At 41.8% G+C, this 26,271-nt stretch overlaps 1 protein-coding gene across 3 annotated transcripts in view; it reads left to right on the top strand.

Moving 5' to 3' along the window:
- Window positions 1–24,872, top strand: part of LOC109487691 — a 56,584-nt gene extending 31,712 nt beyond the window's left edge. Inside the window, exons 4-12 of one of the 3 annotated variants that reach the window (XM_019791719.1) lie at window positions 2,903–3,052; window positions 10,233–10,468; window positions 10,872–10,977; window positions 12,845–12,980; window positions 16,142–16,289; window positions 17,684–17,833; window positions 18,851–19,050; window positions 23,405–23,579; window positions 23,729–24,872. In XM_019791719.1, coding sequence (XP_019647278.1) covers window positions 2,903–3,052; window positions 10,233–10,468; window positions 10,872–10,977; window positions 12,845–12,980; window positions 16,142–16,289; window positions 17,684–17,833; window positions 18,851–19,050; window positions 23,405–23,579; window positions 23,729–24,359 — 1,932 coding nt within the window. In that variant the 3' untranslated portion in view covers window positions 24,360–24,872. Of the gene's footprint in view, window positions 1–2,902; window positions 3,053–10,232; window positions 10,469–10,871; window positions 10,978–12,844; window positions 12,981–16,138; window positions 16,290–17,683; window positions 17,834–18,850; window positions 19,051–23,404; window positions 23,580–23,728 lie in introns of all 3 variants that reach the window. The other 2 variants (XM_019791720.1, XM_019791718.1) reach the window with 2 other exon arrangements.
- The last annotated feature ends 1,399 nt before the right edge of the window (window positions 24,873–26,271 follow it).

Genomic DNA, 26,271 nt, shown 5'->3' on the forward strand with positions numbered 1-26,271 from the left:
TGGTCCATGTACTGGGTATATGCAGGTTAGCGCAGGCAAAATTGGAGCTGTGCAGGTATTTCTGATGTCTACCTGCACTGGTCCACGTACTGGGTATATGCAGGTTAGTGCAGGTAAAATTGGAGCTGTGCAGGTATTTCTGATGTCCACCTGCACCTAACCTACACTGGTCCATTTACTGGGTTAAGATATATGTGTAAATGTATGTGGAGATTTAATTGCTGCATTGACTGCAATGCCACGCAGATATAGACATTTCAGGAAATAATGATAGATGACTCACTAGTTAGTAAAAAGGGTATAATGTAATCAAAATAAATTGTTTGATTCTATCCTGAGTGCCAGAAATAAGTAGTTCCTCCATAGTGAACAGTGTATAACAACTCATTAAAGTTAATGACATTGATTACTGCCAATGATTGCTGGAGTGCCATTCTGTTGATTGTGTTGGCCTTTGTGCAATCAAGCATCACTGTATCATTCAGCCATAGAAGGAATTAAAATCTATTGATACAGTATAAATTAAAGTAATTGCTGCAAGTTAACTTAAATGCAAGCAGCATTTCTATCATATCAAGTTACTGCATATTTATGGGCTTGAAACAAAAAGATTTTATGATAGAGCCAGACTACTCATGTTTTTGCAAAATAGCATGCAACTTTTTTTAATGCTGTACTAGTAGTATGTATTCACATTTTTCTCAGATTCAACTGTTTTTAAGTTTAAGTCCGCCATAGCACAGCGAAACTTTTCTAAGGTATTTTACATTTGAATTCAAATTGGACTGAATGTTTTGAGAGGGCAAGTCCATGCTGGTTGACCTTGCCAGCTTCTTTGCTCAGAAGCGAAAAATCAATTTCTCTGGCAGATAATCTGATTGCAGGGCGTACATGAAGTATGATAGCTCTGCACATCCTCTGGGTCACGTCTTTGAATTTGTTATGAAGACAAATTTACACATAAAGCGATGAAGTTGACGTTTCTGAGTTGCTGTATCATTTGAAGTGTTCAGAAGGACGTGCGTTTTGCGGAGCTCAGTTGAGTGAATCTACATTATTCCTCCAAAAGGGATCGATTTTTCCCCGGTAGATGACAGAAAATGTCCTTTGTGTATCGTCAGAAGCTCTTGAAGTACGAACCACTTTGAAGGATGCAGCTCGGGGGCTATTTGTGCTCCCTGGCTTGGAAAATGGTGTTTATAACTCGACGAGAAGGCCCTATCATCATTGTATGGTCAGAGTGTAATGGATTCATTTGAACCAGGCATGGCCTTGAAGTCGGGAATATATCTAGTAGAGAGAGAAAAATTGCCTAAAGCAACAACATGAAAGGCCGGCGGGCTCTCGGTCAGGATAGATTGTCCAACTCGCAGAAGAAAAAAAAACGCAAAAACATAACATTTTAACACAAATGTTTCAAGTTTTGCTTGGAATTATAGCCCGGAATTGCAAAATACATGCTATTATTAAATATTCCCTCAATGCCATAACTGGGTGCTCTCATTACTTGCAGTAGAGTGGTACAGAGTACAATCCAGGAGAAATGCATGAATTCTCTGAGCCAGGGGCAAATATTACTTCAACATCAGCACAGGCTCACACAGTGCATGAATGATCTAGAGAGAGAAAACAGGAACTTTAGTCAGAAGACAAAAGTAAGTTGTCTGAATGAATGACAACCCAGAACATTGACAACCTTGGAGAATTCAGTTGTCCTAGGCAAGCTTCACACAAGAAAGGTGATTTTTTAGAAGCAGGACAACAACAGAAGCTGACTGCAGCCCATTTCTGTGTGGGCCTGTCGCCCGCAGCGGTATGGAAGGAGTATGTTGACTCCTGCTGGGAGGATTACTCTGTCAGACTGATTCAGGGATAGATTTTTCATCAGTCATGGAGTCCTGGGCCTGAACATGGTTCCGGGGTAGACCGAGACTAATCAATGGTCAACCGTGCAAACTGAGTCTGTGGGGAAAAGCAGTTCATTTAGCAGCGCTTGGTTGGGTTATTCTGTGGGTGGATCCTTAGCTGCCGTCCTGTGGAGTGGAGGCGCCATTCCAAGCTCTGAAATAATGGAAAACCTTCTGAAAGTGCTTCTACTACTCCATTTATTGGCATGAAAGTTCATCTGAGTTGGTAATTTTTGACCGAATCTCTTGAACTTTGACTTAGTGCTGACGTCACATGTGGGGGAAAAAAATCATGTCTACAGTACTTGGGTCAGACAGCTGATGAAGACCGAGAGATTTGGTCATAAATTTCAATGAGTCTACTTTCTTTGAGTTGGAGAACTGTTCACTACTTCATTTACATTCTTCAAAGCACAATAAGCCTGCTATTTTTTTACCCTGAGCATCAGTCAGTTGCCTTTTTAGTTGAATATCTTCACAGCACAATAAGCCTGCAATTTTTTTTTACTCTTGAGCATCTGTCAATTGCCTTTGTTTGAGTTGAACATAAGTGTTTTAAGTTGTGAACAGTCGCAATTAGTGCTGCATACCTAAACCCACATTTAGGTTCAGGTCCGGATTCAAGTCCAGAGGTTTCGGTTCAGTTCCAGACTTGTAAGTCCAGACCTAAACCCATGGCATATACAAAATTGCATGTTGGCAACCTTGCAATGTTGTCTGGGTGAAACTTTGGCCACATAAAATGGAGGCTGGTACTTGACGATGCCCAATGGCAATGTTTTCTTCATTTTGCAGCAGGTTTTAGGTGGTTTGGAAAGAAAAGGGGCATGTGAAATGGTCTTTTATGGTAATGAGTCCAGACTCGGTTCTTGACTTTTAGGTTATTTTGGACTTGAACCTAAACATTCTTACAAGTCCGGATCCAAGTCCAGTGAACCGGTACGCAGCACTAGTCACAATGTATTATAGGAATGTCTGTTCTTTCCCCCTCCCAGTGTCTTGCCTGTGATGAGCACGAGAATGAGCCAAAGAAGGTGTACTGCCTGTCAGACCAGGAGATCATCTGTATCTACTGCCAGGTGTACGGCAAACACAAGGGACACGACTGCGCCCTGGTCAAGGACGTGGCAGCTAAGGAGAGGCAGGTGAGATGGTTGGATGGTATACCCATGCCCGTAGGCAGGATTTTAAAGGGGGGAGGTTCTTCCCACTGTCCGAGGGACGAGTGAGCATCATAGGTGCAAGGTTAGGAGGGCCCAGGGGCTTGCTCATGCCCGTAGCCAGGGGGGGTTCGCGGGGTTCGGAAGAACCCCCCCCCAAGGCTCAAAGGTCCACTTTTTGGTCCACTTTTTATGTAAAGGTCCAAGATTTTTCTTGAAAAGATGAACTGAAATCGTAGAAAAACTGCTCCCTTTGTCATTGAATAAAAATTTATCTCTGATTTTTTTTCTTGGAAATCCTCTCAAAAATGCATGAAATGCCATTTTAGAAGGTTCATTTTTCAAAATCCTGGCTACGGGCATGTTGCTCCCCTCGAAAATTTTGAAAATTAAACCTTCTGAAATGACATTTCTTTCGTTTTTGAGAGGGTTTCAAAGGAAAAACCACAGACACTTTTTATTCAATGACAAAGCAGTTTTTCTACAGTTTTAGCCCCGCTGGTGATACGAATCAGTCCATCTTGGACCTTTAGATGAAAAGTGGACCTTTGAGCCTTGTGGGGGGGTTCTTGAGGCTTGTGGCTACCAAGTGAGAAATCTAATTCATTGTCGAACTTTGCTGCATTGCACTAGCCTTGGTACCACTCATAATTGTTACCCCGCTCTGTTAAAAAAAATGTGATGAAAATGTTTTTTTCTGCCTCAAAGAAAAGTGTACATCCTTAGAAACCTCAAGCCTCATTGGTGATTTAAACGTCTTAGCTGGGACCGTCAATACATTAGGTTTTAGTTTTGAGTCCATATTTTAAGAAAGATGAGACATTTGATGAGTTCCATGCAGTGTGGGTCATAGACTAACCCTTATGCACCCCTCCCACTATGCCTCGAACTCTGTGCCTCTTCCGTCCACAACTAATACTTGACTGTAACCTCTACAGCTTATCTCCCTTTTATCAGTGACCTAGTCTGCGAATTCAGACTCTATTCATCACCTTACTGCCACAACCTAACATTAATGACGTTCTGATAACCATCTGTAAGATCCTTACTCAACTGGTGGTACTTAAGGTTAAAACAGATTCCTTAGCATTCATCCAAGCTCCTTCATCCAGCCTTGGAACTGAACAACTGGAACATCATTGACCCAGAGGTTTTGGACCAGGTCTATCCATCAAAACCACTGTCATGGTTACAGAGATGGTATCGTGCCTCCTAAATGAGTTACAGTTATTTGTCCTGGCCCAGATTGTATTACTAGGTGCTTTGGAAGTGGCAAATTGCTATAAATCAAGTGTTGGAGACTGCGGTAGTTGATATCACCCTGTTGATGATGTTGGGCCGCGGCAACTAAATTTTATGGATGATATTCTCTTCAGACCCAAATATGAGAGCACAAGAAGGAACAAGATGGGCAAAACATACAAGAACTTGTCAAAATAGAGGCAGGCCATATACGTCATACATGTTTGTAATAAGAACTGAAGCAACAGAACATGGTATTACAAACACATTCACAAAGTCTTATACTCCTCAGTAACAAAGTGACACTAGTGTAATAGCTAGTTATCACTTTGTACACTCCACGGTACCACACTTGTGTCACTTTTACAACACCACTCAAAGCTACCCCACAACATACTCTCCCACATGTTTAAAGTTAAAACTTTTGGTCCAACACAAAAAATTCTCTCGCCTAGAGCTTTCGACCAGTCACTCTGGTCTTCCTCAGTAGACTGACCCAGTGAAGCGTGTCACATGGCTTCTTTGAAGTGTGACGTCAACACTGGGTCAAAGGTATCTGGCAGACGATGTTGGCCCCCGTCGCGGTTCAATGTAGGGTGATGGGCCCTGATGTATATGGCTTCCTTCAACCCTTTCAAGAAATAGTCTTGTTCAGTGTCTAAAATCCTTACAGTGTCAAGTGAAACAAAATGTCCGGGTGACACTATGTGGATGTGTTGAGACACCTCTGAACTGACATAGTCGTATTGTCTTGTCATGTTGACCATCATCAGAGGTACATTTTTTGCTTAAAGTTGAAATCTGGCAAAATTGAATGCACAGTACAGTTTGCAGTTTTCAGCCAGCATTTTGCAGACTGCCCATTCAAAAGTGCGTACTAAAAACAAATGAATATTTGTTGGCGAGACTTTGATAAACAGCCCTTTCCCAGAGTTTCTGATGAGAGTTCTGGGGATGGTCTCCAATATCAGATACCTTCTTGATGAAATGCCCAAAAGCCAGCATAATAATGTCTGCAGTGCAAATCCCTCTGAATGCCCATCCTAAGTCCTACTTGATCAGAAAAGGGATAATCAATGGTGCAGAATTAAGAAGCATGCCGGCATCGTATGAATTTCTCAGAGAAGCCGTCAGACCATGACGTTTGGTGAGCTTTTTACAAACTTTTTGGCTGCAGGTTGGAGCATATCTAATGTCGTGACACAAAAGCCGACAAAAAGTATTGTACAACGTATGGATTTTTTGTCCCGTTTTATATTTGACATGGTCTAATGGGAGTACACAGCACTAGTCAGCAGAATTGAATGGACTTGCGGATTAATTTTCCAAGCCCGCGGGGAAGGAGTATCGCAAAGTGATTAGAAATAAATCATGAAGCACAATTTATGCACCCAAATCCACCTCCTGTTGTGCATAGAATGTTCCTTCTTGCAAAGTTGTCATTGATAGTTTCAGTTGTAGTCACCAAATGTGAAAATTAAAGAAGCAGGGACATAGTGAAAGAAAAAAATTTGATTTATGTATATTTACATTAAAAAAAAGGTGGAAAATAATATTTGTTTATAGCAGATTGTCGTCCTATGAGAAAAGCATTATGATTTATCGAAAGGAAAACTGGAAAGCCTGAAGTAATCACACACCAGCTGTGTTATACGAGAAAAGCTCCCCCCCAGAGACAATACATACTGCCTTTTCATCTCTTTCCAATATCTTGATGTTGGAATATGATGGATTTGTGAGTGCCCTCCCATACCGTGGCCTTTGACCGAAATTTGATACTACCAATCTAAGCATTGGATGGATGTTTCTTCCTTGTTTGATTCAAAGATGCATAGATAGATGTCCTGTTCTCCTCCTCCATACATTATCCGTATCTTTCCCGAGATGTCATCAAAGCCTAGGGTTATAATGTGACTTCAGGTTGATGGATCTCACCCCTCCAGCCCCCAGCTTTGGTACGACCCTCTATGATTATGGTGCCACAAAGCAAGGCCATACCATCAACATTATGGGGACGTATCAAGATACAAATCCTTGCTGTCAGGTCAGATGACATGTGCAATTTGTTTCTGACACAAAGCAGTATGGAAGGCCGTCTGGTGCTTTCCTGCTATTCTGACAACTCTGTTGACTCAGTTTGTCTGTTGATGTAAAACACCCAAGTGTGGCGTAGTGGTAGATCACTGGACTATGAAACGGGGAGACCCGGGTTCGATTCCGGGTCGTACCCGAACAAGTCGGAACATGCGCACGGACGTTGTACCCTTGGGAAAGGTACTTTACACGACTTTCTTCACTTCACTCAGGTGAAAATGAGTACCTAGCTTCGGCTAATGACGTCCCTTGGATAGGACGTTAAATGGAGGTCCCGTGTTTGGGAGAGCCACACCCCAGCCACGTTAAAGAACCCACCGCACTTAACGAAAAAGGGTAGGGGACCTTCCCAGTGGGAGTGGTTCAAACATTACAGTCTGGTCTCAGGTTTGACATCTTTGAAAAGGTGATAGTCACCTGTTACATATATGTCAATGGCCTTCCACAAATGTGGTAAATTGTCATTAAAAAATTTTGAAAATCCAGTCATTTCCATTAAAGCCACTTCTGAATCATGTGTAACAGTTACCTTTGGTGTTGATTATTTAGTACGCTTTTCATGTACACTTTTGGGTTATTCTGTGCCTGATATTTATCACGTCATACTTTTGAATAATCAAGATTATGCCAAACTCATCCAATACAAGCTGGTTCACAGTTTCCACTGCACGTGCACTGTGTAATGCATTGTGGGTAAGGTGTCAAAGTTGAACCCCTCTGAGATATAAACAAAACAAGGCTGGACATGGTATCAAGCAGCACATTGGCAGAACGTACTGCACCTGCGCGAAACCCGTAATGTATTGTACATAGCACTTCGGCAGAATGTCTCATATAAGGTCGTATTCGCTCATATAAGGTTGGCATTTCGACCGTAGTTTCCAAATGTTGTGTCAGAAAAGATATCCTCTGCAACAGTGAAAATTCTGATGCAATGTTGACCAAAAATCCAACGAAAAACGGGAAAATCCAGGGTTCTGCGCAGGCGCAGTACGTTCTGCTGACATGCTGTATCAAGCATGCATGGTCAGGACATGAACTGTTGGAAAAGTTTGGGCTTTTCACCTTTTCAAACCATTTGAACTGTACTGGTTTATTCCAAATCTCCCTTCACTTGACCTTGCAATGCTTTGGTCTGGATCCATCCTGATTAGTTGTTCACAGGTGTGAAAGTCCCATGTCCTCTAGAACCACACCATTGATACGTCTCAAGTACCCTTCATCCAGGACTTGAACTTGGATAATAGAATTGACAAATGACGCCTTGTCCCACTTCACCTAGCAGCCCTGATGGCAAATTTCCCCTGGCTGCCCACCGGTACTTAAATCAAACAAATGAGCTAGCACCGTGGACACTGTCCTCAAAAGAAATCCACTCTGACAAGTCCAAAGCCAGGTAATCAAGCACGAGCACTCCTGTGGCTGTGTGTTGATATGGGCTGGCTGTGATGGAGAGAGATAGCTTGGAAAAGTGACCTTGTGTTCCAAGGTATAATTTCTCCCTTAGCCTGGGAAATTGCCTTGTGTGCGCAGCATAATAGCAACTCTGTAAGTTAAAAGACCCGTCACGATATGAGGCTTTGGTGGAGTCAAAGGAAAGAGGTTGTGGGGACAAATCAGTATAGATCATGGGGGGGGAGTGTGTTTCATCATTTGGCTACGGTCCGCACCGCTACGACCGGCAGACAATTGATGCAAACGTTCGCACATGTACATAAGTCAGAAGCACATCTGACAAAAGAGGGACAATTTTGCATGTGCTCATTTGCATATTCGTGATCTCCCGAATGAGACCGCAACCCATCATTTGTGGTCTAGGGGTGAGCAACTATGCCTCTGGACCTGAGGGTCAAGAGTTTTTGAGTCTTGGCTCACCACTAGAAAGAGTTGCAGTTCTTCAAGACTTCAAGCTGTTGTCCTCTGTTCATTGTACGTATTGAAACGAGCTGTGGGAACTCCCCTGGTACAATGAACCTGTTCTGTATGTACTGTCTGTCTTTCCTGTCATGACCAGTGGAAGATAAACTGGACTTCGATGACTTTGACCCTCAAATTGACAGCAGAATTTACGGACCAATGTTAGTATTGCTTGTTCACAAGAAACGGTTTTGGTACGTCAGTATGATTCATACGGATCCTTTCCAAGCCCATCTTTTTCGCAGACATTTCTCTGTGGGCCAACTGGCCATATTGCACACGGAATCAATAAAACTAAAAGAATTGCTGGCAAACACACAATTTCTGACGGCAGAATTAATCATCATAAGTTGACCTTCGAAAAAGACTAGGGTAATACATGGCCCTTTGATTGTCAAGACTCATTGAGCAAAAGTATTTTGCTAGGAGCAAAGTGTACTTTTGACACATGAACTTTTGTAAAATCAATGAAATTGACCTGGCAGGCAATCTGGTCTGATAGCGGAGATGCCAGAAAAGAAGGTTTAATGTTAAAGACTTCTCAATGGTGTTCACTACCAGTAACTGTTCATCATCCTGCAGTGAATGGCAGCTTGAATACTGCCTTGTCGAAGCTATTCCTGGCTATGTGTCACCAATGACGATTCAGCCCAATATGTAGCCAATGCACAACGCCTGTCAGCTTTCAAGGGTTAGGAGCAAGGTTGAACAGAGTCGTCATGCAAAACCTAATAAATCTACGTTATAAAGGCCAACGGTTCCGAGTCACAGAACATTAGCAAAACTACTGCAAGGGAGAAATTGAATAACAATGTTTGCCTGCAGTGCAATTACTCCTCAAGGAAAGGGCAGGCAAAGGCCATCAGTTTTAATACAGGGACTTGATTTTTATAATGGATGAAGTATTGTTTGGATTACAGAAAATTGGAAAAGAAAATGTAATCAAAATCAGGTTCAATATGTGCGATAGACTGTGTCTATGATGTGTAAGGGCAATATTGCAGTTAATAGAAATTTTATAGGAAATTATTGGAAGGTATTTTTCATATTGTATTCCTTTGAAAAGTTACAAAATTGTGATTATGGCAATTTTCCTTCAATGTTGAGTGTTGAAAGATGTACCAGAAAGTAATTTTCCTGCCACTTAAAGTTTGTACTCTATCAAGCGTTAACTTCAAATGACCTGCCATTTGCTATCCTAAAGCAAAAATGACGAGAACCTGAACAAGCCCTGATGTATGTACATTACTATAGTAAGCAGCCCATATCTACCAAACAGGCTCTGTTTCAAGTAATCCACATCGTGATGTAGTCTTCCCGCCTGAGGAATAGGCAGTAGATACGAGTCAGAAAGTACGAGCGAGCTGCGCTCAGGGATCCGGACACAATTTTACCCTAAGGGGACTGTAATCCATTAATGGCAGGTAGCCTACAAGAGTACGTCTTCCTGGATTATGAATAAGATGGTTGTTTTCAACGATACCAGCGAATGCGGAGTACTTCCACACTCTGGCAACAGAACCAGGCCAGCGTTGGCGACTACTTTGACTTCCAATTCACTAGGGATTTAGTAATAGCTATCCTGGGGCAAGCTTCTGCAGTCCATTGCCAAGCAAGATGGCTCGCTTCAAACTGAAATGGAATATCGATCTCTCTGGCCTTGGTGCATCCCCTGACATTGCCTTCAAAAATGTTGTGTCCATCTTCTGCTGTTACACTGTCTGAGACACACTCTACATACATGTACCTGTATAGTCCTCCCACCTAAATATATGCTCCAATAGCTCAAGTCCATTTGGCCCCAAAAGTTAATTGTACAATTTTATTTGCACTTAAAGAGTTGTGGGTCAAATGTGCCCGGGAGTCTGTAATCAGTCTGTCCTGAGTTGCTGTCTTTTGCTGTTCCCTTCAGAATCTGAGACAGCTGGCCGAGGCGCTGATCAAGCACAAGCAGCAGCTGTCGGAGGTGCGGAGCGCGGTCCACGAGATGTGCACGGCCGTCCGGTTCAAGGAGGAGAAGCTGATGCGGGAGATCTCGCACCACTTCGAGCTGCTGAGGAAGAGACTGTACAAGAGGGAGAACCAACTCAAGGCACAGGTCAAGAACCAGACCATCATCAGGGTCGCCACACTGGAGAAACAGGAGAGGTAGGGAATATCATGTTTTTTTAACCTTAAAACTGATGAAGTATCATGTTAAGTGTTTAAAAAACATCAAAATCTATCTACATATATAATGTTGAAAGAAATTATGTATGTGTTACAAAGGCAACAGGAAAATGTATGAATTGTGTTGTATGTTTGTTTGTGCCACACTGGAACAATTAGACTAGAGAGGCTGGGACTATAGAAATGTCTTTTATCTGCCCCAAAAGGATATGAAATTTTTGCCACTTTTTTGCTCTTCAATTTCAGTTTGACACCTACTGTTTCAACTTTTACTTATACTGATAATACATAGTACAGCATGCTTTCCCTTGTGAATCACACTTGGTTGATTACCAAATCATCTATCTATAGTGGCACTTACCAGTATGTTTCCTTTTCCCAGGGAGCTGTCTGATGTCGTATCTAAAGCGGAGGAGCTGGAGGGGCATTGTCACTTCCTGATCCAGCGATCGGACAGGACGGTGCTAGAAAAGAAAGGCCAGGTGCAGGTAACACCTCGGTGACCCCAGTCTCACTTCTTCCGTTGCTCTTTTGTGTTGTGTTCTTACCTAGGTTTGTTCCGTTCTATAATCATTTAGATTTGGTTAGGCCACAGCAAGTAGATTTTATAAATGACATCCACTGCAGACTCCAAATCTAGTGTAAAGCTAAGAGTGAAAAGATATGGTACATGTACATAAGTTGTTAGAAATACCCCTCTGCAGTCTGCATTTTGCAGAGACTTTTTTCAATATTGCAGAAGAAAAATTAAGCAACCAACAATTTTGCAGACTGAAAAAAAACAGGCTAGGGGTTCAATGGTATTTACCGGTAAGAGTTTTTGCGTTTACTACTGACTTGATAATATACAAGTTTTACATGTATTTTTTTCAAATCAAATGTTTGCCAACATGCAATTTTGTATATGCCATGGCCCATGGGTTTAAATCTGGCCTTTAAGTGTGTTCGCATAAAGTATTTCTGAATTGCAGAAAAAAATTTTGACATTCTGCAGTATTGCAGAACACTGAGAAAAAGTATTTCTACCACTGCATGTACGCAAGGCAGATGACATCCATAAAATGTACTTCCCGTGGCCTAAGCTATAATTGAACTCCTGGGTCTTCTATAACATCAGTATGATTGGTCATAAATCATCCTTCGTTATGATCTACTATCAGTTGATCTATTTCCCCGCATGCCTTTTGATCTTATGAGATATTGATTTGCTCTATGCCTTGACCTTGTGTATCGACGAAATGACACTGTAATGTTATTAAACATGGGAGTCACAGAAGGAGCTGTCAGTTACACTTTGCAATGAATTATGCGTTTTCCAATGCCTGAACAATTGGAAACTTTCTGAGTAGGAAATACATTAGAAAGTTACCTATTAGTAACCACTGGAAGATAAAACATGAACATAGTAAAACGTTAAACTTTATTCCAACACACTATTTACAGGGATCAAATTTTCAGCGACCCTGTAAATAGTGTGTTGGAATAAAGTTTAACGTTTTACTATGATTACTACCAACACAGATGAACTTTCATGGAAAACATGAACATGATTAAGCTTACACACTAAGCACAGTGACTGTTAACTAATAGCTTCAAAGTCTATTAAGAGCACTTTGAGTTAATCCGTTTATCAGTATTAATGCACCGGTGCCACGTAATAAATGGAAGGAAAGGAAAGTGATCTCGATCCAGTTTTAGCTCATCGAAGAGCTAATCTCCCACTGGTCATGACAGAGAAGACAGACGCTACAGAATGTATGTACAATAATTACAGGTTCATTGTAATTGGAAATTCCAGTAGTTCTTTTTTACAAGCACAATGAACAGTGGACTGTGGCCCTTTACAGAAGCGTACATGTCGGGTGAGCGACAACAGCCAGGACTGGCACTCCCAACCTCTTAGTCCTGAGGCAGGGTCGCTAACCTCTGGACTACACACACTTTGTAAATAAAAGAAATGTAGTATGTTATGTTTACCTTCGCAGAAGGAAAACATATTGTTTTTGCCCTGTTTCTTATTCCTGTTCTTCTTCTCCAAACCAATAACTTCAATGACCTGAACCAGACATCTGTCACCATGGTAACTGGTGTTAAGTTACATTATGTTGCAATTTTATAGCAGGAGGGATTTAGACTCCTGTCACCACATATATGAATGTGTTTGAGGAAAAATTGACAGAGCAGACCATGTGCGAAGGTAAATATTATGCATATGCTTTGCAAATGTGTGTTGGTTTGTTATGCCGAAAGGCGGTTATACCAGCTATACAGATACAGATACAGAAATGTTACCTTTCTAGTTGTGTAGATAGTTTTGGCAAGGCCATGTTTTGACATAGACTGTTGTTTTTGTAGGAAACATATAAGCAGGTAGAAGAGTTGGTGTCTGAGTGTGTGATCCACCCCCAGGCTGTGGACACTCTGAGCTGCAAGTTTGTAGGAGACATCCTGGACATGCTCAGTGATTACGGCTACATCGGAGAACCCCCAGGTACGTCAAGAAGACTTTTTTTTTGCAACAGCATACAGGTGCAATAGCTCAATTGGGAAGAGTGCTCGCTTTGTAACTGGGAGGTCATGAGTTCAAACCCCGGCTGGGTCATACCAAAGACTTTAAAAATTGTACATACAGCTTTCTCTGCTTAGCACTCAGCATCTATGAGAAAGAGTATGGGAAAGTCAAACACACAACACTACCAGCTGTACTGCTTGTACATTCCACTGTGTGGCCTAAGGGCTTCAGAAATAGAGATGGGCACCACCCCTATGCTCAGCAAGGAGTGGAAAGGGATCTTCTACAGGTAGACTGATTAAACCACATTTCTACCAGCCCTTCCATTAGTCAAGGTCCCAGGATCTTGATAACCAACATCTCTAATACATGTATAAAGTCAGGGGAATTGGGAACATCCTATTCTTGTTGATTTATGCAGATGTTCCCAGCGTATCCTTAGCTCATATCTAACTGATTTTCACAGTGATAAAGAATCCTGGGTTCCTATTGGTACTTCTCACCTTTAAAATTTAGTCTTCTGGCTCGGAGGTAAACAACCCCAGTCTCTCTGGCCCGAGAGATTGTGTAACACACTATGGCAACAAACAGGTGTTGCTGCATGGTAACAGAGAAGACTTTCCTTTAAAGTAGTGTTTAGTGTTGCTTGAACTTTATATTACTGGCCAAAAATTGTGGCTTAAGATTCAGCTTGTTACTAAAGCACACACCCTCAACAGTATAAGCTTAGACACTGTGTGACATCTTACTAAATCAATCAGTAGTTCGTGCTTATGAACCTGCATTTCTCCTGCACAGCAGTCTCTTAGTGTCACTGACGAAAGGTAGTGGATGCTACCTGAAACGTCTGACCGTTTCCAACATCATATCTAGCTGCTTGAGTAACTGTTTTTTTGGCGTACCTTACTAAGTCTTTTGCGAACTTCACATACCAACCTGTCAGATCAACTTCTGTATGATCTTACTACTTACCATCTTCCAGTGAACATGATACACTTGGCTCAATGATTTAATCATGTCAGTATCAGCTATGCAATGATTTCTACTCTTCACATCTCTAGATTCATTCATTGTAGCATGCCCAGACTGTGAGAGATAGCGGCAAGAAGAGATCGCAAAGGCCGCGGGCAATTCATCAAGGATAACCTTTCCCCTCTCATCACGCTGCTCGTCTTTTTAGATCCCGACCTCGGTAATTCCCAGATGAATAGCTCCATTCCTCCGGGAACCGCGAGGTCTAATTCAACCGAAATGAACAAAGGATTTTTTTTCCTGAGCTGGTGGTTAGAACTTGGCAGAGATAGTTCTTGAGGGGAGACGGATCGATGTGGGTAATGAAAACATGTCCCAGGTGGAGTTGTGGTGATGATGCCGCCTCCATCCATCCCACCCCAGGATCAATACGCCCGGCAATTGTACTGTCGATTCCAGGGGAGAATTGCCTGCCAACGTGATGCTTTAAGTAGTGAAGGGTGGACCAGGGCAATGACTGGGCAATTTAACTTTAGAAAGGATGTTTTTAAAACTGCGGTTCAATCCCCGTGACAACTTTTCAAAGTCATTTTTGACCATACAAGCTATACTTTACCCCCTGATATATGGTATCGTACATAGGTTTCAGGCTGCATCTTTTCTATTTTCATGATTGTGTTTCAAGCGGAGGCCTGGTACTCTTATCATTAAAAAAAGATGGTTAAAAGTGGAGAAATTATGGAATTTTCTAAAAGATCTCCTGCAAGTCTCAGACAAGACAACCTCTTTCAAACTGCAAATTGTTGTCCAGGATATATGGCAAAGTGCTGTCTATCTTCTTTTTTTGCTGATGACAACCCTTCATAGACTCTAAAAAAAGTTGATGGGTTCATCCAATGAGTGTATGTTTCCATAATTTTAATTATTTTATGACGATTTACCACATTTGTGGAAGGATTGACATAACAGGTGACTATCACCAGCTCTTCAAAGATGTCAAACCCGAGACCAGACTGTAAGGTTTGAACCACTCACACCGGGAAGGTCCCCTACTCTTTTCGATAAGTGCGGAGGGTTCTTTAACGTGCGTGGGGTGTGGCTCTCCCAAACACGGGACCTCCAAAGCTAGGTACTCACTTACACCTGAGTGAAGTGAGGAAAGTCGTGTAAATGAAAACATACACTCATTGGATGAATGATTAGCTCTCTATAGTTGCATCATGAATTAAGAGCTACTGTCATAAGATAACCCATCGTTCAGTGAGCCCTACTTTATGGTTTCACTTCAAATTGACATTTTTTTTCTTCACGTTATCCATTTTCCCGGCGTTATCGTCTTTTACGCAGGATGTAAAGGAAAATTGATCCATAAAATCCCTTTAACAATCCCATTCCCAAAGAAAGCTGGTTCAAAGACTGTGAAGAATTTCGATCGTCTGGTGCGAAAGCGCCGGGATAATCAAACGCAGTCATTACCCTTGTTGTTGACCTCTCTGATAAATCATACCGGCGGTCCGTGACGATGAGCATGACCTGGCCGACATCCTGATGTCCAATCATTGATCACGGATAGAAAAGTGCCAGCCAACAGGCAAACATTCAACCTAGCTTTACACAAAAAATCCCTGCAAATTGACTGAAGGGACTGAAAAGACAGTCAGTAGGATTACCATTCATTTATCAAATTGTCTTTGACCACATTTGGAAATTTTGCTTTAGAGGAAATACCTTTGTCACAGAGATAGATATTATATTATAAAACAACATGTTAATGTGATTATATAAAGTCATGGCAAGAATTGATATGATGAGGTCTGAGGATATCTATTATCCTTTATTTAGTATGTCTCCCTTTTGTGAAGGTCTCATGCAATATGGTTGCATTGATTGTCAGGAAAATAGTGTAAATAGTCTTAAAAATTGATTTTTGAAGAAAGTTTTATTGCTCAAGGGGCAGTGTAAATTGCTGGTAGAGTTGTGTTCAGCTGCATGTACCTGTAAATGTGAAGCAGAGAAAGCAATACACATGTATGTACCATTTTTTAAGTCTTTGGTTTGAGCATGACCCAATTGGGGTTTGAACCCATGACCTTCCAATCTGCAAACCTCTTTTCTACAGTCTGGCCTTTGTTCCTCTCACTAACCTGGTGTTCTGTCCTCCACAGTAGACGAGAACAACCAGAGTGAGGTGAAGCTGAATGCGGAGGCTGTGGCCATCCTGGAGACCAGCAGTAGTGAGGAACATGAAGGAGAAAACCAGCAGGGTGCCAAGGAGGTGCTGGCTGACATCATGTGCTGCCGAGTCAGCAGACAGAGGTCTGGACCATGTTTTCTCTAACACTAGTAAGGCTACAACTAGTAAATTTTATGGATGACATCCTCCGCCGACTCCAAATCTAATGCAAGCGGGTGGAAAAAAAACAAGGCGGGCAGAAAAAAACAGGGTTCCTACATTTTAAAATGTTGACTCAATCATTGTACAAATGGTTTTTATTCAATGCGAACATCATATACACAGCCAGCACATATCACTGCATCAAAGTAAGAAACAAAACATTAAATCAGAGCCTTTTCTTGTCTCCTCTCTTCAGTTATCTGCCTCCCGGCATGGCAACAGACATTTTTGCCCATTTTCGGCATGTTGACCACTGTCAGAGGGCAACAAAATTTCTTGCTTTTTTTTTCAAAATCAGGCGAAAATTAATGCGCGCGCGGATGTCATCCATAAAAATTACTTGCTGTGGCCTAACAGAGTTTCTTGATAGCCAGAAGGTCACCAAATTTCAGTATTACCACTAGGTCAAGCATATCTTTCAGCTGAAAATATACCTTTACGTGGTACATACTGTATGTCCCACAGCAGACATACAGTGTACAGTCATGTACATGTACATGTACCTCAGTGACTTGAAACATTCTACCATACCTACAAATTGCACTGTGATTCACATTGTCACCTGCTGTATTGCTGCAGAAAATGTCCTTTTAAGTTTTAGACTTGTGTGAGCTATTTTTCTGCTTTGTAGCAGCTCTAGCATGAAAGTTCATCTGTATTGGTAAAGATTATCATGAGCAAATATATGAATATGGATTATGAACTCCCAAACTGTAACTTCCAATGCAGAAATTACATTGTAGATGTACCCACATTTTTGACTGAGCAGCACTTGTCTTCATGGAAGAACTCCACTACTTTTGACCTGTGATTCATTTAGTGGATCACATTGCCAGACACCTTGTACACATGTACATCCTTAGTGCTGCTGTTTTTGTCCGAAGGACTTGAAGAGTCGTAAAACAGTATGAGTATCTCTGAGGGTTCTAGCTAGGATTTAATTTTAGCGTAGTGGTACTGGCCGCATGTCAAGGGAGCAAAGAGAACGCGAGGGGGGATGGGGCGGAGCTTTTAAAAAATTGACATAAAAAAGGGACAATTTGAGGGATACCCAAAGGGAAAGAATGTTATTTCTAAGTCATGTACAATGTATCCTTGATTGGTAATTTTTCACATTTGATCTGGCATTCTTGAACAAAGAAATACAGTCACAATGCCCCTATGCTGTATTGAAAATTTAGCGTAGGGGGTCAAAATTATAGCGTGGGGGGGGGGAATTTAGCGTAGGGGGTCAAAATTATAGCATAGGGGGGCCCTATGCTACTTCATGCTAGCTAGAACCCTGTCTCTGATTGCCTTGTTGGTGTTATTCCAGGTCGCCAGCAGACGATGGTTCATCAGACCTGGCTCTGTCAGAGATAGACGATCCCCACGATATCAACGCCAACAGGTCTCCGGTGGGCACTAAACCCAGACACATCCACTCCTGCAGACGGCTCAGTAACGACAACTCAGACAACTACAGGTCAGTAACAACAACTCAGAAAACTACTACATGTCAGTAACGACAACTACTACAGGTCAGTAACGACAACTCAGACAACTACAGGTCAGTAACAATAACTCAGAAAACTACTACATGTCAGTAACGACAACTACTACATGTCAGTAACGACAACTCAGACAACTACAGGTCAGTAACAACAACTCAGACAACTACAGGTCAGTAACAATAACTCAGAAAACTACTACATGTCAGTAATGACAACTACTAGTACACTGTTAAAATCCTTGCCACACTTTTCAGCATATCAGGCAGTGCCAATCTTTCCTTCTCTAGCTCATGGGCCACACAGTTGTGAAAGCAGGGGGCTAGTTCACTGATAGATAATCTATTAGTATACATGTACATGTACTGGTAGTTTATATGCAGTATCTGAACATGCATCACCATTTCCAAGACAATAAGTTCCTTGATTGTTAAAATAGATTACTCGTCGAAGATCATTGAAAATAAATTCCAGTGAAAGAGATTTGGCTGGAACAGTTTGAACTTTGGGCAAAGGAAATGTTGTAGGGTAGTTGTACGAAAAAATATTCTTTACATGTCATTATGCAAGTACTAGTGTTTCTTAAAGCTAAGGCCACACCAATTTAATTTCTTGGTTAACGGATTCGCCCGCTTCATTTTTTTCATGATTTGCAAATAAAAATAAAAATTCAGAATCAACTGCAAAATGCTCATATTTTGCCCTGAACAGTTGAAAACAGTCCTTTTCATCCTAGTTGTTACAGCTATTCCATCTTTCAATGCAATGGTATCATTAAAAGTTCAAAATTCATTGTTTAAATTTTGAACCAGCCTAGTGTGTTGACTTCATGGCTCCTATCGTACCATTTTGGGCCATAATAGGATGCCTAGGCCTGTTTTTATTTTATTTTTTTTTCGCCCGCCCGCTCCATTATTTTTCTAGAAAAATCCGTTAACCAAGAAATTAAATTGGTGTGGCCTAAAAGAAGTTTTGTTGCCACATGCCCACAGCGAGAGCCAGTCGTCATGTCTGGCCACCTCGGAGACATCGTCGAGTGAAGATGAGCTGGAGGCTGTGAGTGACCTGGAGGAGAGCAGAGGGGCGTCGGCCCTGGCAGAGTCGCCACGGCAACAGCCTTCCCATGATTCCCAGCGGTCCACCATCACCCGCATCACATCCAGCAGCAACATAGTGATTGAAGTAACGATAGGTAGGACTGGAACTTCTCTAAATTTCTTTATTCTCCTGGGAGTTGGGTTTATGGTAATAGTTGGAAGCATATTTTTGTGTTGTCTTCAGTTTACCATGTAAACAATTCTGTAGTATAGCAGCAATACATTCACAGTGAAAACAGTGAAAATAAAACCACAAACATTTAAAGATTTACTGTGCCAGTACTCACCATAGAGTTAGGTTAGGACCTGGTGTTTCTTCTTTGCATTGGCCATAAGTAAAAAGAAGATGCACTGTATACTGGGGACACCTTTTGTTCAAAGGTTCTTAACATAGGATGGTGCAAAACAAAAGAATCCTGATAGCAAAAATATTCATGCTACAGACTAGTAAGGTTTAATCTCTTGTAATCCCTTTTAGCCAATTTTTCCTTTGAAATTTACATTGAAAAGATCCACCACAATACAACCTGAGGAAGACATATTGGAGCCTGAACTGCAAACTACATTGTACTCCAATTTTAGCATGACGTGTTTTCTACCATTACATGCTAGCAGACATGTGCAAATCCTTTGATCTTTTAATAAGGCCACAGCAAGTAAATTTTATGGATGACATCCTCCGCAGACTCCAAATCTAATGCGAGCGGGCGAAAAAAAACAAGACGGGTCCAAAAAAACAAGGGTCCTACATTTTCAAATTTTGACTCAATCATTGTACGCATGGTTTTGATTCAGTGGGAACATCAGATATACACAGCCAGCATCACATATCACTGCATCAAAGTAAAAAAAAAACACATTAAATCAGAGCCTTTTCTTTTCTCCTCTCTTCATAGTTTTCTGCCATCCATGTTCTGGCATGGCATCAGACATCTGTGCACATTTTCGGCATGTTGACCACTGTCAGAAGGCAACAAAATTTCTTGTTTTTTTTTTCCAAAATCAGGCGAAAATTAATGCGCGTGCTGATGTCATCCATAAAAATTACTTGCTGTGGCCTAATGAAAGATTGACAAGAGATCCTAAGTGCTTTTATACACCACTAAAGAGCTGTGGAGAAGAGACCCCAGTGACAAATAGATCCATACACCAGAGGTAACTGCACCGGTCATCCATCAATACCTCTCCTTAAACCAACCGTTTGGCGCTATCTCATCAGCCTGTCTGTCTGTAGTCCTGGTGTCTGGCTGGTGTAATCCTTCACATGACAGGGGCAGTGTCCTCCTTGTAAAAAAACCTGTACGCAGGCGAGCGTACTGTCAATTAACTGCTGGGCTTGAAGTATGCACCTGCAGTTCACAGGGAAAAAAGAGAGGATAGCAGCAGTGATTTTTCTAGAAGAATTAAGCATGAGGGAGCAGATCACTAGCATGGTGAGGGAGGGAAGCAAAATTTTACAAGAGTAACACAGTTTGTAATGCTAGAATGCATTTTTATGATGTTTGGTTTTTATATTATCACTGGAAAAGGTCCTGAGAAAGACTTAAGGTGTATGTAGCCACTTAGGGGTCAATTTTAAAATTGATATCAGGATGCTGGCTGGTTATGTGAGGGAGCAGCACCCTTATTCCCCGGTTTAGAACAATCCATGAGCAGGAAAGAAAAAAATCTAGTTTCCAAGCCTTAAAAACTTGAATGTGTAAAAACCCAGTGCTATGTAGAGTTGGCTGGTTTCCAGGAGGTTGGAGGCTGGAAAACACTCCTGGGGAGTTTTTGATACTTTGAGAATGGCAATCTGCAGGAGTCTGTCACTTGGAAACCCTTCTGAATGTCAGAGGGCTGGCGTTTGTCTTGGTTAGATTCACATTAAGTCTTTAAGGCTCGCAGGGAAGGTTGAGAGGCAGTTAGTAAATGTGAAGTGTTGTGTCTGGGAGGAAGGTCATGACTTGCACAGGCGACTGATCCTAGTGTTCCAAATGACACACAACTGTTGTGCATGATGAACATGAAATGAAAGATCTCATAACTCAGTGGGTTACTTGAATTAGCCTGGTTGCCAGACCTATTATAGCTCCCAAGTTCTACATCCTCTCCACAAATAGTGCAGAGCATGTAGGACTCGGGAGCTATAATAGGTCTAGCTACCAGGCTAACTTGAATTTCTTGTTTTATTCATTTGCCATTGGCTCTTGGGGTCGTGTGGCGCAGTCGGTAGCGCGTTCGGCTCACACCCCAGAGGTTGCAGGTTCGGTGCCCTTGGGAAAGGCACTTAACACGACTTTCCTCACTTCACTCAGGTGTAAATGAGTACCTAGCTTCAGTTAGGGACGTCCCTCGGATAGGGCGTAAACTGGAGGCAACGTGTTTGAGGAGAGCCACACCTCGAGCACGTTAAAGATCCCACCACACCTTTCGAAAAAGAGTAGGGGCATGCCCCAGTGTGCGATGGTACAAACACTACTGTATGGAGTTGGTGATTCACTTCAAATCACTTGGTCGGAGGCCTGGTGACCTCCGTCTTGTATAAGCCACATGGTGATTCACATCATTCACCCGGACGGAGGCCTGGCGAACCCCGTCTGTATCAGCCAAATCTTGGAGAGGAGATAGGCGCCGCCAAGATTATAAGCCTACTGAAACATCATGTCAAGTCCAGACATGCTGCTGGCTGTCATGATGCCCCTACGACCGCTCACGGTTATGGGACTTACATACATACATACATTGGCTCTTATATACTAGTAAGGCAAAAGACATGTATGTTAGTGTAGCAGGAACTTGAATACAGGAACTGAAATAACCTTTTCCGGGACCTTTGTCCTAACTTTGTCCTGTCAATATCCCTGAGGTGCCTAGCCTGTGAAAATAACTACAAAAGCACAAGCAAACGCACTAACAGACAAAATCAAAAACAAAAGCTAACGTAAATATACAAAATGAAAAATTGCACGGTATTTGGTAAATTGCTAGCTTAGGCCACGCCAATTTAATTTGTTGTTTCTCGGATTCGCCCTGTCCATTTTTTCCTGATTTGCAAAAAAAAAAATTGGGGGGTTCTAAATCAACTGCAAAATGCACAATTATAAAAGACATATTTTGGCTCAACCGGTTGAAGAAAGTCCTCTTCTTCCTAGTTGTTAAAGTTTTTCAATGTAACAATGCAACTTTGTTTCATTTAAAGTTCAAAATATATTATAATTATATATATGATATATATATATATATAATTAATTATAAACCAGCCTGGTATGTTCACTTCATGGCTCATATTGTAACATTTCCGGCTAACATGGGTTGCTTTGGCCTGTTTTTTTTTTCTTTCGCCCTGTCACTTCATATTTTTTCTGAAAAAATCCGAGAAACAACAAATTAAATTGATGTGGCCTTACTTATAGGCACTCCTGCATACATGTATGTTCTTAGTGCCCACATCTGTATGCAGACAGAATAGCGTGTGTACAGTATGATGGATCACAGAGGATTACGTAGGGACCAAACTTCATCCATCGCGACAACAGCTTCAGATATTGAGTGATGTCATACGAAGAGATTATCCGGTCATCCCGGTACTTTGTCTCGGGATTAGCGGCGGGGACAGCGAGGATCAATTTCACAGATAATGCACATACGGGATCTGTAATGCCCGGCAGAACAAAACAGAGCCCGGGATTTTCCTTGATAAATATTCCATGACGAACGGATTCTCAATTATCGGGGGGGGGGAGAATTTTACGTTGTTGGTAGTTCACGCTGTCATATTATATCGATCCAATACTAGCGAACCATAGAATACATCATTAGGTATGAATCACTTCATAAGAAGGGTTTTGACAAATAGTGTATGCAGTATTATTGTCTGGTAATGAAGAATAATTACAGCAGAGTAACAATTTTTGACAAGTGATAATTTTTCTTCTAAATAAGTTTGGGCTGATAAGCTCAAGTTGTCAGGTACTCTATATCTTATAATCCATAGAGAATCGCTTATTTAAATATTCAGGAATGCCATGATGGTTTTCATAACATTTGGGCTTTTTAAGTGTTTTGCCAATGAAACATTATGAAATGTATGAAATAAAGACTGAACTTTAACTTCCAACACTAGATATAGAATTGGGACTTACCCCAAATTTTCGGTTGACTCCATCAACCTTGTTCACAGAATGGACTCGTCTACTCTTGGAACGTGCCAGATAACAAGTTATCACGTATGACCCGCTACTACGGTCACGTGTCTCTGACGTCACGTTCCAAGAGTAGACGGGTCCATTCCGTGAACAAGGTTGATGGAGTCAACCGAAAATTTGGGGTAAGTCCCAATTCTATATCTAGTGTTGGAAGTTAAAGTTCAGTCTTTATTTCATAATGATTTGTACCAACACAGATGAACTTTCATGCTAAATTATGAAATGTAATTTTCCTCTTCTTGTTGTTCTATTGCATCTTCAGGACAAACACAAACCACTGACAGACAGGAGACAAGTTCGGGACAAACCACTCAAGCTAAAGGGGAGGGCAGCAATCCCTGTCGAGGGGCACACAAAGTCGACCCCTGGGACAAGCCGGCCTCACATGTGCATTTCTCTCGGGGCAGAGAGACCAAAGTCAAGAGTCAAACATCAAGGTGTGAAATACTATAATGTTACTTCAGAAATACAACCTCAAAGAAAACTAAGAATTTCATAGATTGTAAATATAAGTTTTGCCAGAAAAACAGTGTTGCAGTAATGTATATGTCTGCTGAAGTATTTGTCTTTCTATCCCCCAACACAGGTTGCTGAGTACAGTGCTGGGTAGACGGAAAAAACATCGCTCACCATCCTACGCAAGCACCACGAGCCTCGCCACGGCCCAGTCCAGCGGGAAACCCAAGTGCTCGGTTGTGAACTGTCCAGGCCCGGCCATCGTCAAGTGCAAACACTGTAACCGGGCCTTCTGTAAGGAATGTGCCACCAACTCCCTCAGTGCCAAACGTTGTTACAAACGTCCGCGTGGACACAGCCTCATTCACGTGGACAACTTCCCCCGCCCGCCAAAAGTCGGGGTCGACAACGCTGCCTTCGCCAAATCTTCTGGGACAGTTCAGAGCCAGCCTCTCTCCGACGCCGCCACGGTCGGCAGCAACGATCAGGAGAGCGTGTCGGAGAAAACTGCGGTGGGAGGGGCGGCGGGGAAGGGACAGGGGCTGCAGCAACTGCAGGCCAGCCCGCTGAGGAAATGGAAGTGCCTGCGCTGCGCCGCCATCAACAGATGCAGCAGTAAGGTGTGCAGTCGGTGTAACCTGCCGCGGGGCGCGCCCATCCCAGAGCCCGTCCCCGTGGGGAACGTGTGCCCAGCGTGCACGCTGTTGAACCCCATGGCAGCGCTCAAGTGTGAACTCTGCGAGACAGAACTGTTACTGTAGAGTAAAACTCACAACATACAAAAGAAGGCTCTGCCCCTGAGGGGTTGCCAAAAACATAACTGATGTACAGCTTGAGTACTACTAGTACAAACTTGAGTGCAAAAGAACACCTTTATTAACCCTCATGTGCAAGCAATGTGAGTTGCAGCATAGTGGTTGTCCCGTATATCAGTATCCTGTAGATGCCTTAGATACATACTCTTGCCTTCAGCTTTACTTATGTTCCTGATCTTAAAGCACAATGAGCTATAACTTTATTCTCCTTTCTTTGGTGTTGGGAATAAGTTTTCTTCAACATTCTAAAAACAATGACAACAGCAAAGAAAAAAATCAAAAACATAACACAGCAAAAAAAATGCATATTCTAAGAAAAAATGAAAAAAAAATTATCATGATGAGATTGGTATTAAAAAATATTTATTCTGGAACACCACCTTCCACTCAAAATGCACAAGTCTCTAGTACATGTACTTCTTGTAGCACGTTGGCAGAACGTACAGCACCTGCGCGAAACCCGTAGTGTATGTTTCATATAAGGTTGTATTTGCTCATATAAGGTTAGCATTTCGACAGTAGTTTCCAAATGTTGTGTCAGAAAAGATATCCTCTGCAACAGGCAAAATTCTGACATTTTGTCTGATGCAACGTTGACCAAAAATCCAACTAAAAATGCGAAAATCCAGGGTTCTGCGCAGGCGCAGTACGTTCTACCGACGTGCTACTTCTTGTCATACCACAGGTGCAATTATGCAGAATCATGTGTCAAAAATACTTGTGAATTCCAGGTTTAAGTACATACCTAAAACATTATGTGTTAAAGCATAACCATTCCCTCTATGAACAAACTCACAGAGGTCAATTGTTAACAGCTTGCTCCACAAAATGCAAGCAGCAATTGTAGTAACAACAATTGTAGTTACTGCGTGAGCATGCACTTTTGAGGTTCCTACTACGATTTGTTTTGCCACATACTTCTGAGCCATACAAGAGAACACACTTGGTGCTTCTAACTGCGTTTCTTTTAATGTCTGCAGTTCATGTTAAGTTTTTAGGAACTCCAGTAAAACTGCCAAACACTACCACTCACAATAGGAGCTGTTCTTGCTATCCGTAAAAGCCTTGTTGCATGCCTACTCCAACAGTACATAAGCAGATATTATTTTTGTATGTGTAAAAGTCGTTCTTTTCTAGCATTCATTCGGAGCGACCACTGAATGCTGTATGTAAAAACCCTACTGTACTGTACTGTGTCATTTCTAGCCGTAAGTCGGTGTACAGTTTTGTGAATGTGTCAGTGACCAACTGCCATAGGGCCTTTGTATAGTGCTTTCTTTCTAAGTGATTCGGATGATACATACCTGTCCCTGATTTCTAACAGACCATGTCAACAGTAGCTAAAGTGTTTGTAGGAATCTCTGTATAATGTGTTTATCTCTAGGCGTTGTACCATTGGTCCTATGACAGTTGATTGACAGTTAGCCACGCCCAGCAGTGTACAGACAGTTGTTGATACACAGATGACTTCTATGAAGCGGAAAGGGAGCTGAAAATAAAGTAGATCTGATGCAATATGTGTGTTTATCTATTTATTTAATCTCAGGACAGCTGGGTGGCCCCATTCAGCCTACACTAGCCATTTTCCAAAGGAGCCCAGCATGTTACAAGATAAGACATTGTTACATACAGTAAAACAAAGGAGGACAACATACATTAATCATAAAAACATTAAAGTTCAATGCATCGAAAACAAAATCATAATCATCATAAAAACAAAAAAAATACACAAGGTTCTAGCAGTTCCATGGTCAAAACACAAAAATTCGGAGTTGTGTTTTTGTGTTAATAAAGAGTTTATGGGTTGATAAAAGTTAGAATAGGGGCGCCATGCAGATAGAATAATAGAGGAACACAA

This window comes from Branchiostoma belcheri, unplaced genomic scaffold (assembly GCF_001625305.1).
Source record: "Branchiostoma belcheri isolate BF01 breed outbred unplaced genomic scaffold, Haploidv18h27 scaffold9, whole genome shotgun sequence".
Taxonomy (NCBI): Eukaryota; Metazoa; Chordata; class Leptocardii; order Amphioxiformes; family Branchiostomatidae; genus Branchiostoma; species Branchiostoma belcheri.